A 14,567-nucleotide genomic window follows, 5' to 3' on the forward strand; every position below is an offset into this window, starting at 1 on the left:
CTAAGTTAATATATAAGCAAACCCAAGTTAGCACTTTCTGGCAGAAGAGGCAACAGGAGCACATGCTCAACAGGCACCTTCTCAGCAGAACCCCAACAGTACCCCCTAGCGTTTTTAGTCTTCATCACCATCTCCCCTTGGCCCTTGGCGATTTCAGCCCAGATCCTCGCCAACAATCCCCCAAGCCCTGGCATTTCCAATTTCTCATCACCAGCACATCAGACTAGGCAGCGTTTTCACCAACGATAGCAGATCAGTTTCAGCGTTTTCTATTTTCAGCCATGATCGCCAGCAAGTTCCCAGATCTGCCAGCGTTTTTGGTTTTCAGCCATTGATGCAGCAGAGGAGCAGCGTTTTCAGCAGTTAGGACTAGCAACAAATTCAGCCCTAGTTGGTTGCAGAAGATAGCCATTTTCAGCCATTAAAAACGCAGCCAAAACAGCCCCGAAATTCAGCAGTTAGAAGACCACAGATTTCAACCCTAAAGTCGTCGTCGTCATCACTGTCGTCGTCACCGACATAGTCACAGGTTGCATCAGTCCATTGCATCGTCATTGTACCCCTTTGTGCAATCATAAGTAGACCACTCTCGCCGACAAGAGTGGGGCCTTCGGAGGAGGGTTTTACAACGTCTCTGGTGTCGTATCTCTCTTCTCTCTCTATCTCTCAGTCTCATACACTTGCACGCACCGTGTCCACTCACTTTGTTCGTGATCATAGCACTCTCCATTAAGAACGGAAGGCTCTACCTTCCATAAGAACAAAAGGAACCTTGAGCACAGTTCGGAGCACTCATCTTGAGCAAAGCGCAAACATTCATTCCGCTGCACTTAACAATCTACCACAACAGAACAAAACTGAGAGAGACGACACAGCACGGCGAAGTTCTGCGCCCAGAGAAATTGACCCCAAAGACTGGCGTCCCTTTCACTATTTCTTTATTATTAATGTCCGAGGGTCCTCGTCTCGGCAGTGCTCCCAAGCTAATCTGCCCGAGACTGAGGCCCTGGAAATTTATTTCCCATAGCAGTGTACATGAAAAGCTTCAAATCTAAAAGCATTTGGGTCCAAAAAGCTAGCCGGTGCAAATCATGGAATTTCCGTATAGGTGCCACGGCAATAGCGCGATTCGCAAAAATCCGTACGACAACCACGTCAACAACACGAATTGCAGAATCCGTCCAGCTGCCCATCATCAATCCTTTGTGCCAGTCTTTTTAGCCTTTGTCCCTTCAGGGCCCCTTCGAACAGTACCTCATAAGTTGGTACAACTTATAAAATTGGGTGTCCTTTCACATTTGGCCTCTCGGATTGGTTCTGCAACTGCTTCTGCATCTTTCAACGGGCCTCTGATCTCTTTCTATCCGGAGTCTGTCCTTTAAGTCATGCCACATCATCACTTTGTGACATGCCCCCCTCTTGAAAGAAATATCATCACCCTCGATTATGTTGGGGTATAGGCGCTTGTGCCTTGCCCGACCGCCCAGAGTCTGGGCGCCCACTAACTTGTATATCTTATACATAGCATAAGTGTATAGGGGGCTGCTCACTCTTTGAGTCTCCCCACCCATATCTATGTGTCGTGTGTCTCCTTTTCTCTCTCTCTCCATCTGTGGTGCTCTCCGATCCCCTTCAATTGGTATCAGAGCGACAGGTTTGAGAGCATAGATGGACGGCTTCGCGATGAACTCGTCGGCTATGGCGGAGAGGTCACAGATCTAAGCAAAGAAATAGAGGAGGCTTGTGGACAACCATACAGAGGCTTGCAGGAGAGCTCTCAAGAGCTTCCTAGTGCTCACAATTCAGTCCACAGTTCCTCTACAGATCAACCCACTATGTACAGCATTTTCCCACTTCTCGACAAGCTTTGCAACGGCTACATTGGCGACAAATTGGAGCTTGGAGCTTCCATAGACATGGAAGCATTGTGAGATTGATGCATTCAGCTCACGCATCGAGGTGGGAAGTGAGTTTGAGCCTTTCTATGAGCTCAAAGAAGCACAGAAGAAAGTCGTTCAGTTTTTGGCAGTTTGACAACATTCTACTCTTTTGCTCATAACTTGAGCTACAAAGCTCCGATTCCAAAACTTTTTGGTTCAAAACGGAGCCGGCTTCAAGCTCTACGACTTTGTAGAAGGAATCATTTTCTGATTTGGAGTGCAGGTGGGTCTAAAATTAAAAACACAGAGACTGTTTTTCAGGATAGTTTTGGGCTCTGTCGTTTTCTTTGCTACAGACAGCTTACCGGTGCACACTATAGGTAGCAAGTACATATGAGGTGTTACAAGATCGGGTTTGACTCCCAGGTACAGGTTGAGTCTAGTACTCCCACAGGTGTTGCCAGTTGCAGTTGAGTGGTTCTTTTGCAGTGTTTGTTGGGGTATAAAGCCCAATGTGGTCGCCCAAGTAAGTGGGCGGGCCGCCAGGTATGTACACATATTCTTTTGTATAAACCTAATAAGAACTCACTATGCTCTACACATTACAGTAGAGCGAGTTCACCATATCGTCGTGCTCTTCTTCTCGCACTCTCTCTCGCGTCGCACTTCCGCTCGTACTCCTTCAACTGGTATCAGAGCTCAGATCGAGGCTCGGGGCAGCACTGCAGGAGGCTAGAGTCACCAACTCAGATTGGAGTGAAATTCGACAGGCGAAGACACGGTTGCCAGTTGCAGTTGAGTGGTTCTTTTGCAGTGTTTGTTGGGGTATAAAGCCCAATGTGGTCGCCCAAGTAAGTGGGCGGGCCGCCAGGTATGTACACATATTCTTTTGTATAAACCTAATAAGAACTCACTATGCTCTACACATTACAGTAGAGCGAGTTCACCATATCGTCGTGCTCTTCTTCTCGCACTCTCTCTCGCGTCGCACTTCCGCTCGTACTCCTTCAACTGGTATCAGAGCTCAGATCGAGGCTCGGGGCAGCACTGCAGGAGGCTAGAGTCACCAACTCAGATTGGAGTGAAATTCGACAGGCGAAGACACGGCCCCAAATCTCGGCCACCGTTCGGCCTCGACAAAGGTCTGCGCAGGCCATTTTCGACTACGTGGTCTCGACGGGTGCAGATCCGACTCTGCAAATTTGCGGTTTTCGGCCTACGACTGCAGGTGTTGAGGATATCGGCACTCCCAAAGTGTTAATTTGTGGCTGTCTACACGTCGAAGGACGGCTCACAGTTCTTGGAGGCGTGTCACATACGACACGGGCGCATCTACACACAGACTGTAGGCGACATCCACTAGTTCATCAGGTAGCTTGTGTTTGCTGCTTGATATTCCAGATTTCATCCTGACATTGCAGGTACTTCCACATGGGATGTATTGTCAGAGATGATGTATGTTTGTTGAGGGTTTGCTGGCTGTGAGTCACGCAGCAAACAACCGCCGCAGCGGTTACAGCATATAGTGGGAAATTTGTGGATGTATGACTTTGTGGGAAGTCTATGTACTGTCAGATTTACTGCAGCCTTTGTTGAGGGTTGAGTGAGGTTTTATTGAGCTGGGGGATTCTCGAATGTTGAGATCCTTTCGCTGATACAGGTCTTGGAAGGATCCCTCGAGCACCCTTAGATAGGTAGCTAGGATGTATTGACTGTGAGTTAGACAGTTGAGATTGCATCTTTGCTTTACTGCCGTTGAGGCATTGTCACAGTCTATGCTTACAGGACAATGACAGGACAGTGAGAGACAGTACAAGTGCAAGACAGGTTTACCCGCAGCTTACAGTGTCAGGGAGACAGTGGTTTTTTGAGCTGTTTTTTGGTCTGTTTTTAGTACAACAGAGCCATTTTACAAAGGAGACTCTGCCGAAATTTATGCAAAATCTGAAGCTTTCTTGGTTCATTTGACAGGTTGATATTGGTTCAGAGGTCAGTTTACAGGGGAAACTCTGCCGAATTTTTCTCAGGAAAGTAAACTACTGTGAAGCGTAGCTATGGCTGGATCACAGGACACTGCTCTTTACAATATCAAGAAGCTGGATGGAACCAATTTCCCATTGTGGAAGCAGCAGATTTGGCACGTGTTGGTACAAAAGAAGCAGATAAAACCTATAAAGCTCAAGGGGATAAAACCAGAAGATATGGACGAAGATGAATGGAGCGAAATGGATGAATTGGCACTTTCTACCATTATGTTGACTTTGGTAGAAAGCGTTTACTTCAATGTAGCAGACGAGATGTCGGCTTATCAAGCATGGTTAAAGCTGAGTGATCTTTATGAGAAGCAGAGTGCAGCTTCACAGGTATACTGGCTTAAGAAGCTTGTTGACTTGAAGATGAAAGAAGGGACACTTATCTCCAATCATCTGAATGAATTCAACACAATCTACAGTCAGTTGTCAGCTCAAGGTGTCAAGTTTGATGAACCTGTTAGAGCTATGTTCCTGTTAATCACATTGCCGGAAAGTTGGGACACTTTTCGCACAGCTTTGAGTAATTCTGCACCTCCAGATGGTTTGAACATAGCAGGTGTAGAAGGAAGTCTGCTTACTGAAGAAACCAATAGAAAGACTATGGACAAAGGCAAAGGAATAGCCTTAGTTGTCAGGGGAAGGACCAAAGAAAAGTACAAAGGTGGAAAGAGGAATCAGTCTCGTAGCAAGTCCCGCAGTGCTAAAGGCAAGAGTGACATAGAATGCTACCATTGTGGAAAGAAGGGTCACATGAAAAAAGACTGCAGAGAATGGAAAGCAGAAAAAGGCAAAGAGAAAGCTGAAGACCATGGTGAGAAGAACAAGTCCTCAGTGAAGATTCAAGAAATAAATGTGACAAACACTGTTGCAGAGGATGACAGTCTAGTGTCAGGAGACATCTACTTCTTGAAGAATACAATGGACTCAGCTCTTCTTACAACATCTGATGGAAATGCACTGAGTAACTGGATTATAGACTCAGGGGCATCACTTCATGTGTCTCCAAACAAGGAGTGGTTTACCTCTTATGTGCCCACTAAAGATCATGTTCGGCTAGGCAATGGACAGACATGTGAGATCTTAGGTGTTGGAGATGTTCAATTGAAGTTTCAGAATGGCTCTTCTTTCACGCCGAAGAATGTGAGACATGTTCCCGCAATTACAAAGAGCTTGATCAACACAGGTTTACTTGATGATGCTGGCTACGTCACCACTTTTGGACAAAACATGTGAAAGATATCCAAGGGTTCTATGACAGTAGCAACATGGAGTAAAGTCTGGAGGACTTTACATGATTTATGTATCAAATGTCTCTAAAAATGTAATCAATGTAACCGAGCAGCCGAACGTTTCTTTGTGGCATAGCCGGTTAGGACATATGTCCAAGAAGGGAATGGAAATCTTGTCTCGTTCTGGTTATTTGCCTGGCTTTTCATTTAATGATTTTGAATTCTATGAACATTGTCTGTATGGTAAGCAAACACAGCATCCACATAAGCATAGAAGCAGTAGAAGAGATACACAGTTGGCACTTGTTCATAGTGATTTGTGTGGACCTATGCCTAACCTATCTCTAGGGGAAGCTTCTTACTTTATGACATTTATACATGACTACTCAAGGAAAGTATGGGTTTACTTTCTCAAGCACAAGGATGAAGCGTTAAGTGTTTTCAAAACGTTTGTGACACTTGTGGAGAATCAGAGTGGCAAGAAGCTTAAATGTTTACGCACTGACAATGGTGGAGAGTATGTTTCAAAGGCCTTTCAGGACTTTTGTGAGTCAAAAGGTATAAAGCGTGAACTTACTGCTCCTTACAATCCTCCTCAAAATGGTGTTGCTGAGAGGATGAATAGGACCATACAAGAGAAGGTCAGAAGTATGTTGTCTAATGCACAGCTGCCAAATGGGTTTTGGGCTGAAGCTGTATAACAGCTGTTCATCTTGTAAATAGATCTCCTAGCAAGGTTTTGCAGAAGGATTCAGTGCCAGAGATGGTATGGTCAGGCAAAATGCCCTCATACAAGCATCTCACAGTCTTTGGCTGTGAGGCATATACTCACGTTCCAAAGGAATTTAGGAACAAACTTGAGCCAAAGAGTAGAAAGTGCATCTTTCTAGGCTATGGTAATTGTGGTGAGATGGGGTACAGACTTTGGGATCCCGAATCCAGAAAGGTTGTCCGCAGCAATGATGTTCACTTTAATGAATCCAAATATCATTCTAAACCAGAGAGGGTTGAGGAGATTAGAAGAGTTGTCCTCCAAGAAGATGGACCTGCACGTGCAAGACAAAATGTCGGGGCTCAAGAGGAGCAAGGACAGGATAGAGTGGAACCACAGGTTGTGGCTGAGCCTGAGCCACCTATTGTGCGTAGATCTGGACGTGTCACGCGACCTCTTGATAGGTTTGTTCCATCTATGAACTATGTCATGTTGACTGATTGCAATGAGCCTTCATGTTACAAGGAAGAAGTGCAAATGAAGGACTCCGGAAATTGGCAATTGGCCATGCAGTCAGAGATGACAGCTCTGCATAAAAACAAGACATGGAAGCTAGTTAAATTACCACAGGGCAAAAAGGCTCTACCTTGTAAATGGGTTTACAGGTATAAGATCACCGCTCATGATAGTCAGCCAAAGTACAAAGCAAGGCTTGTTGCCAAGGACTTTAAGCAAGAACAAGGCATTGACTTTGATGAAGTCTTCTCTCCGGTGGTCAAGATGACTACATTGAGATGCTTTCTTGCATTGGTTGCCATATTAGATTTGGTGTTTCACCAAATGGATGTCAAGACAGCGTTCTTGCATGGTGATTTAGATGTGGAAATTTACATGCAGCAGCCAGAAGGGTTTGTTGAGAAAGGCAAGGAAGATTGGGTATGCCAGTTGTTAAAGAGTCTTTATGGCTTAAAACAATCACCGAGGGCATGGTACCATAAATTCCACAAGTTTATGCTTTCTCAAGGCTACAAACGTAGTGAGTTCGATCACTGTCAATATACAAAGAAGGCTAAGGATGGTAGTTGGCTGATCCTTATTTTGTATGTGGATGACATGTTGATTGCTGGAAAGCACTTGGAAGAAATTTCAGCTTTGAAGTCAAAGATGGCAAAATCGTTTGACATGAAAGACATGGGTGAGGCAAGTCATATACTTGGTATGTGCATTGAGAGAGACAGATCAAAGAAGTTGATTTGGTTATCTCAAACAGAGTATATTGACAAGGTTTTGCAACGTTTCAATATGGAGAAGGGAAAGGCATTGAGTGTTCCATTGCCACCATATGTGAAACTTAGCAAACAAGATTGTCCTGTGTCTGAGGAAGAACAGGCTGAAATGGATAAGATTCCATATGCGTCTGCAGTGGGTAGTTTGATGTATGCAATGATTTCTACTCGCCCAAACATTGCATTTGCAGCGGGAGTAGTAAGTCGATACATGTCAAACCCAGGCAAGAAACATTGGGAGGCAGTGAAAGGAATATTGAGATACCTGAAAGCTACAAAGAGTATACGTATATGCTATGGGAGTCAGGAGCTAAGTGTAAAGGGTTTTACAGACTCAGATTATGCAGGTGACTTAGACAACCGAAGGTCTACGTCAGGGTATGTCTTTACATTGGCTGGTGGAGCAGTATCATGGCGTTCTAGATTACAAGATTGTGTTACTCAGTCTACTACAGAGGTTGAATATGTTGCAGCATCAGAGGCATGCAAAGAATCAATTTGGCTTAATCGACTCGTAACAGATTTGGGAATCAAAGAAGAGATGCCTGTGTTATATTGTGATAGTCAAAGTGCTATACAATTGGCTCGCAATCCAGTTTATCACTCAAAGACAAAGCATGTGGATGTGAAGTATCATTTCATCAGGGAAATGCTCGAGGATAAGCAACTTCAGCTTGTCAAAGTTCACACCACTAAAAATCCTGCTGATCTACTTACAAAAGGACTTCCCTCAGAGAGCTTTGTGCATTTTCGCAAGCAGTTAGGTGTAGGGTAGTACATCACTTCTCTACATCTCTTGTATATTAGCTTGTATAGTAGCTTCTCTCACACTTAAAGTACCACATTGGACTTTAAGTGGGAGGTTGTTGGGGTATAAAGCCCAATGTGGTCGCCCAAGTAAGTGGGCGGGCCGCCAAGTATGTACACATATTCTTTTGTAAAAACCTAATAAGAACTCACTATGCTCTACACATTACAGTAGAGCGAGTTCACCATATCGTCGTGCTCTTCTTCTCGCACTCTCTCTCGCGTCGCACTTCCGCTCGTACTCCTTCAGTGTTGTGGCTTGCATACATGGTCTTTGAGCGGGTAATGCTCTATGTATGCTTATGTGGTGAGCAGTAGATCTTGTAAGCAAGTGCAAAGGCTGGTTGTGGATGACATGTATGGTCACCTGTGGTACTCTTTGTGAGCATTTGTTGGACACAGGTTTGCAGAGCTTATACATGTATGTTGAGTGTAGTTTGATGCGCATTGATTGCTCATTGTATTGAGCTTGCAGGACAATGGTTATTTTGTGTTGATAGCCATTGTGCGTCGAAACTCTGGCGAAATTTTCCCAGGAGTTTTATGTGCATATTTATGCGATCTAGATAGAGATTGCAGGTTGCACTCAACATTTGCGTGCGGTGTTCTCTGCAAGTGGGAGATTTGTGCGTGTGTATGCATCGATACCGCACAGTGTGGGCTTGGTGATTAGCTCATGGTTTGACAGGCGTACAGTTATCTTGGCACACTCACAGGAGTGAATATTGTGATGTATGCTTGTGTGGCTACGAGCTAGGTAGCCGGATTCAAGCACTAATGGCTTGAGGTTTTTCAGTAGGTTTCAACTACAGGTTTACAAGTTACAGGCAGGTTTGAGGGCTTATTTGGGCGCTGAATTTTCAGCCATTGTTTCCTCTTTGCAGGTGTCCATGTATGGCTCAATTGTAGGCTGATCTGGGACACGTTTGTGACTTGTTTATGCAGTTGTTTAAGAGCTGAATTTTGGGGCTGTTTTGGGACTGATTTGCAGCCATATTTTACAGCCATACAGAAGCTTGGTTTACTCTATAGGAGCCTCGTACACTTGGCATTTGGGATTTGCATCATTGCCATTTGTGGAGCACAGTGTGGTTACACTACTGCGAGAGATTTTATGTGTGGATTCGCATAAGCATTGTAGGTGCTGGTGAGCTCTTTTTCGGAGAGCATTTTCTCGTTGCAAGTTGCTTCTTTTGGATTAGTTGAGTGCATTTCATTGCTACTGTACCTAGAGTAGAGTTACAGCTCTTGGTTATTTTTGACATTCACTTATAGTATTGGTTATTTTTGACATTCACTTATAGTATTCAATATGTGTGAGATATTCGAGTCTAGGACAATTGACTCATGAGAGATAGCGTTCTCGTTCGTGTCGACACTTGAGATGTTGGCATTGTGGTCACACAGGGCACATTAGACGGCGATGCTTTCGTCGTATGAGACAGCACAGGAGACAGGCTAGTCTCAAGGATGCAGTAGATGCTATAGGCTCCGTTGACTTGACAGTTGCAGGATCAGATACAGAGTCTGAGTACCCTAGTGACAGTGAGGTCACATTTGCTTCCTGTACTACTCCTGATTTTTTGACGTCTGAGGATAGTGCACCTCTTTTGCAGTGGGTGCTAAACACGGACGCTACTTTTCATGTCACTCCGTATCGTGACTAGTTCAGTAGCTATTCTAGCAGAGTGCATGGTAGTGTGCGATTGGCAAATGGGTCACTATATGAGATTGCTGGTTCAGGAGATGTGAGACTGTCATTACCGAGCGGTGCATCGTACGTGCTCAGGGATGTGCGTCATGTGCCAGATTTGACGATGAGTTTGATCTCCGTTGGTCAGCTCAGGGATAGTGGATGTCGGGTATCGCTGCTTGAGCGATCTTTTGCGTTGCATTTGGGTTCGCTAGTGATTGCGAGAGGTGCTAGAGTTGGCACATGGTACCCTTTGCACGTAGTACTGGTGCGAGATGGTCGTATCTCAATCTTGTTACAGCCATACAGAGAGCGAGAGACCCGGACAATCTCTTTTGCTCATGGGTTGCAGGGTGCTTTGCATGGAGTGCAGAGTAGTGAGCTCATTGTGCACACAGTTGGGGCACGATTTGAGAATTCACACAGAGTGATGACAGAGTCAGACATGCATGCTTTGCTAGTGACTGAGCAAAGCAGAGAGTCAGTTGTGCGAGATACTTCTATGCAGGATAGACAGGTAGAGCGGTCTTGCTCTAGTGAGTCACGACAGGAGGAAGTTGTGCAAGAGTCTATGCATAAGGAGTTAGAGCATGAGAGCTCTAGTGAGTCACAATAGATTGAGTGGTCATGTTTGCAGTGGATGATCGCAGAGGAGGCTGAGACGTCAACGATTATGCAATCATTCCTTTCTATGCTCGACAATGAGCATGGGGATATAGTTGTGCAGGATATGTCTTTCAGCAGACACCTAGAGCAGCTGGTTTGCTTTGAGGTTGCACGATAGGTTGATGCGTCTTTTGCAGACAGTCAGGAGATGCATGTGGCTGACACGCCTTGTCAGTCACAGATGCCTATTGTCAGGGATATATATGTTGATGCATGCTCCGTAGAGCTAGCAGGGCCCGCTAGCATTGCATCGGCATTCAGTGGTCTCATGTATGAGATGCTGATCTTGAGACCGGATATCGCAGCTGCAGTGGGAGCATTTGCAGTTGGGGTTGTCAGTCGTTTGTTGACTGATGATGGCATAGTGCACGAGGGAGATATGCAGGTATTGCGTACATACTTACAGTACGTGTGCGGTACGTCTGGTGGTGTATGGACTTACACGGGAGCAAGACAACCGGATGCACCGATCACAGCAAGCCAGTAGGCATCGGTTGAGAGCGGTTTTCTCTCACCTTTTGTTGTCTTTAGACTAGGTTCCCTTGCTTAAAGGCACAGTCTCCTTTAAGTGGGAGGTTGTTGGGGTATAGGCGCATGTGCCTTGCCCGGCCGCCCAGAGTCTGGGCGCCCACTGACTTGTATACCTTATACATAGCATAAGTGTATAGGGGGCTGCTCACTCTTTGAGTCTCCCCACCCATATCTGTGTGTCGTGTCTCCTCTCTCTCTCTCCGTCTTTGGTGCTCTCCGATCCCCTTGAGATTACGCCTGCAAAACCAACATAAGCCAGTAACTACTTCAGTAAAGGGATTGGAGTACTCTTCGTCTTCCCGAAGTCGCGTAGTCGGTGGACCATTGTCCTCTCTGTCAGATTCATTGCTAGAACCATGTGCACTGCAGAGGATGGATCGGATCCTTCGTAGAAGAAGAATCGTTTGAGCTTTGATACCATTGTAACATGCTTGGATACCCAAGCAAGAAACCAATAGCAACATACAAACACAATCTGCAACAACAAAACTTGAAAAGAGAGAGAGGAGAGGAGAATCGACACGAAGCTACAGAGTTCCGCTTCCAGATGCACTTACCCCAAAGACCAGCGCCCCTCTTTGTATTTCTTTCTTTATTGCTCATCACAAAAGTACAACTGCAAGGGAACTCAAACTCTGCTTCCACAAACCTGGAATGCCAAACGGAGGCCCCTAGGCACATATTTAAAGGCCCTTGGCCCAAAAGCATTTTACCATGGAAAGCTTGGTTCCCCAAAAGCATCAAAGCCAAAAGCTACCGCCCTCTTGGCTGTTCCACGATTCACGAAAATCTGTACATTGCAATGTCGACAAACTTTTCCGCGTTTTAAAGGCTGCGTCAATTGACACGTTGGCACTTTTTAGGGTTCCACATTTTCACGCTTTGCACTGGCAAACCCTAAAAATACGACCTCCCTAGGGCCACATCACTAACTTGTGACACATGATGTGTTCACAGTTCACGATGGGATTCTTGGGCATAGTGTGGTCTCAGTTCAACTTTCTATGAGACAATCCGTGCTCAAGATAGCATTCTTTTTAGTGACAAGCTTCTTCATCCGCTTGGTCTTCCTACTTATGTCCACTATGAGCTGCAAAGAGGTTGTTAAAGTTTATGCATCTCATGTGAATACTCAATGCGATCCTATTTATTTATTTTGCCATTTTAGGTATTTATATTACTTATTTGCATAGTCATAAGGGACGCGTCAAGGGACGAGGAACGGGGGACAAGGGACGGGGCTCAAATGGATTTTTAGTAGCAAAGAGGGCGGGACGGCAAGTGGGGACGGAAAAATGGGGACAGGAAGCCCAAAGTGGGCGTCCCCTGTGACTATGCTTATTTGACATGTGTCCACGTTGAGCAATTTATGTAAGAGTGCACACAACATTCTGCTCCCATTGTATAATCATATATTTCATTGCCTTGGTTGGTTGGTTCGAGCATCTCTCTCTCTCTCTCTCTCTCTCTCTCTCTCTCTCTCTCTCTCTCTCTCTCTCTCTCTCTCTCTCTCTCTCTCTCTCTCTCCTGCTTGCCGACCTGAGCAATGACCTCACGAAGTTAGCATTTGAGTTTTAGGGCTTTGAAGAGCATGTTCTCACCAACAGCCCCAACACATTGGGGAGAGCATGGGCTAGCTTTGTCGTTGTCCTTGCAGCTCCGAGCAAGACAGACCGCATCGGACAACTACAAGCTGCCCTCGACATGGTCATGGAAGAAAACCGCGATCTAAAAGCACGCCTTAGCACGCTCCAAGCGCGATTTGACTCCATGATCGGCCTCACAACAGACAAGGTAAAGGAAGTCGAAGAAAAGGTCACTCAAGTTCACACGATCGCACTCGCCAAAGTGGAAACTTGTGTGAAGACAGAACCGTGGGAACGTCTGCTTCAAGAAGAAAATGCCCTCAAGCTTCGCATCGGAGGGCTGCCCCAAGCATGGGATGAGTGCCAACAAGACTTCTGCAAGTTAATCGACCTCCTCAACAAGACTCTTAAACCGGTTCATGTCGAATACGATGCAGTAGAATGTATCGTCAACAAGTTCAACACTAAGCGCACACCTAGTGGACATGCCATTCTTGAGTTCAAAGACAAGGAGGAACGGCTCTGACTACTCCAGCAATCACGTCTCCTTAGAGACACCGGGTTTTGGATCGCCGAAGAACTCATCCCGACACAAATCAAGCACAAAGGTGAAGAGTTGAAAAAAGTGCATGAAGCACGAGCCAAAGGCAAGCGGGCAGTATACCGCGGAGGGAAGTTATCATCCAGGAGTTTCGAACTCCTAAACCGGCCCCTGCCCCATAGGACCCCCCTTAGGCTTTTCTTTTTTCTTTTGATGGACCCTCAGTCCCTAACTGATATGTATCGATTGCCCTCACTTGGAAGAAGTGGTTGTAATGTTTTGCTTTTGGTCCCATGGGTCATATCTGACCTCCGAGGATGATAATTCAAAATCTCTCTCTCTCTCTCTCTCTCTCTCTCTCTCTCTCTCTCTCTCCTTTCACAACGTCGACTTTGACAATGGACTGGCTCCAAGTCATAGTAGCATGTCCATGTGGCACATCGAGCCCGTGTGGGCCTGACATCAAAACCTATGGATTTGGTTATTTTGAAATCGGTTGACAACTTTTATAAAAATGAGTTTGGACTATTTAGAAAATTGGCTGAACTAAATCAATTCACAAAAATATTATCGCTCACAAAATTCGCATGACCTTTTCATGACTTTTATAAGGCAATATCTTATTTTTCCAATCACACCAAGAGGTCAAATGACAGATTTTTGTGGCGGCATGGCACGACATCCTTACGAGGGATCTATGGTTAGATAGAGACGTCATGACCAAAAGAAATTGGCATTGTTCAGTTTATTGTGAGCTAGGTGGGACCTTGGTGTGCATAAGAAAACGTGACTGGCCAATTGTAGGTGTCGAGCCTCATGAAAAAGTGGCAATACATTTCCTTTCTAAAATCAAAACGTAATAGTCTGACACACTTAGTCGTGAAAGTCCAAGGGCACTTGGGCCCATAACCTACTAAGCCATTCCAATAGAACTGACTCAATCGGGACAAAGCAATGTAGTAGCAAAACTTAGCCATACTCTTTCTGCCACATGACCTTATCTTTGCATTCAGTTACATAGCATGTTGATGGCATCAGGAAAAAGATTAACACAGACAGATTACTAACTTGCGAATCTTACAGCAAAGAGAACATTCGAGAAGGGCGATCAGGTAAATGGTTGAGAAGGGCAGCACCTGTCAGCACAGTGCCTGCATTCAAGAGAAGGACGTCAGTTGTACGGATGTGCGTGTGTGTGTGTGTGTGTGTGTGTGTGTGTGTGTGTGTGTGTGTGTGTGAGAGAGAGAGAGAGAGAGAGAGAGACCAACGGAAGCAGTTGCCCATTTGTCCCAGATCTTGTGGAGCCAAGGCCTCTCCCCACGGCTTGTCTCGCTCAAATCAGCCCAGCTCTTCGTCTTTGTAGCATGCATCTCTCTCAGGTGCATGCAAATCGACACATCACACTAAAGCTAACGGCACTGCCAACAACGCAAGGACTGCGAGAGAGAGAGAGAGAGAGAGAGAGAGAGACTAGAAAACTAAAACGTACATGTAAAAAAATGTAAAAATTTGAAGGGTACTACGCTCTACTTTGAAACTACCTTATCATGCACCTCTTCTGCCTTAGTTTCATACGACGTTAAAACTCTTCTTCTTCTTCTTC

At 45.4% G+C, this 14,567-nt stretch overlaps 1 protein-coding gene across 1 annotated transcript in view; it reads right to left on the reverse strand.

Annotated features, from left to right (window-relative positions):
• LOC147455327 (Profilin family protein) overlaps positions 1-14,443 on the reverse strand; it is a 51,680-nt gene extending 37,237 nt beyond the window's left edge. The window contains exons 1-2 of the mRNA XM_086514134.1: positions 14,229-14,443; positions 14,046-14,115 (exon numbers count right to left, since the gene is read on the reverse strand). Of these exons, the coding sequence (XP_086370260.1) occupies positions 14,046-14,115; positions 14,229-14,349 (191 nt within the window). The 5' untranslated portion in view covers positions 14,350-14,443. The remainder of the gene's footprint in view (positions 1-14,045; positions 14,116-14,228) is intronic.
• Between the last annotated feature and the right edge of the window lie 124 nt (positions 14,444-14,567).

This window comes from Adiantum capillus-veneris, chromosome 6 (assembly GCF_014529385.1).
Source record: "Adiantum capillus-veneris isolate H3 chromosome 6, ASM1452938v2, whole genome shotgun sequence".
NCBI classification, from domain to species: Eukaryota; Viridiplantae; Streptophyta; class Polypodiopsida; order Polypodiales; family Pteridaceae; genus Adiantum; species Adiantum capillus-veneris.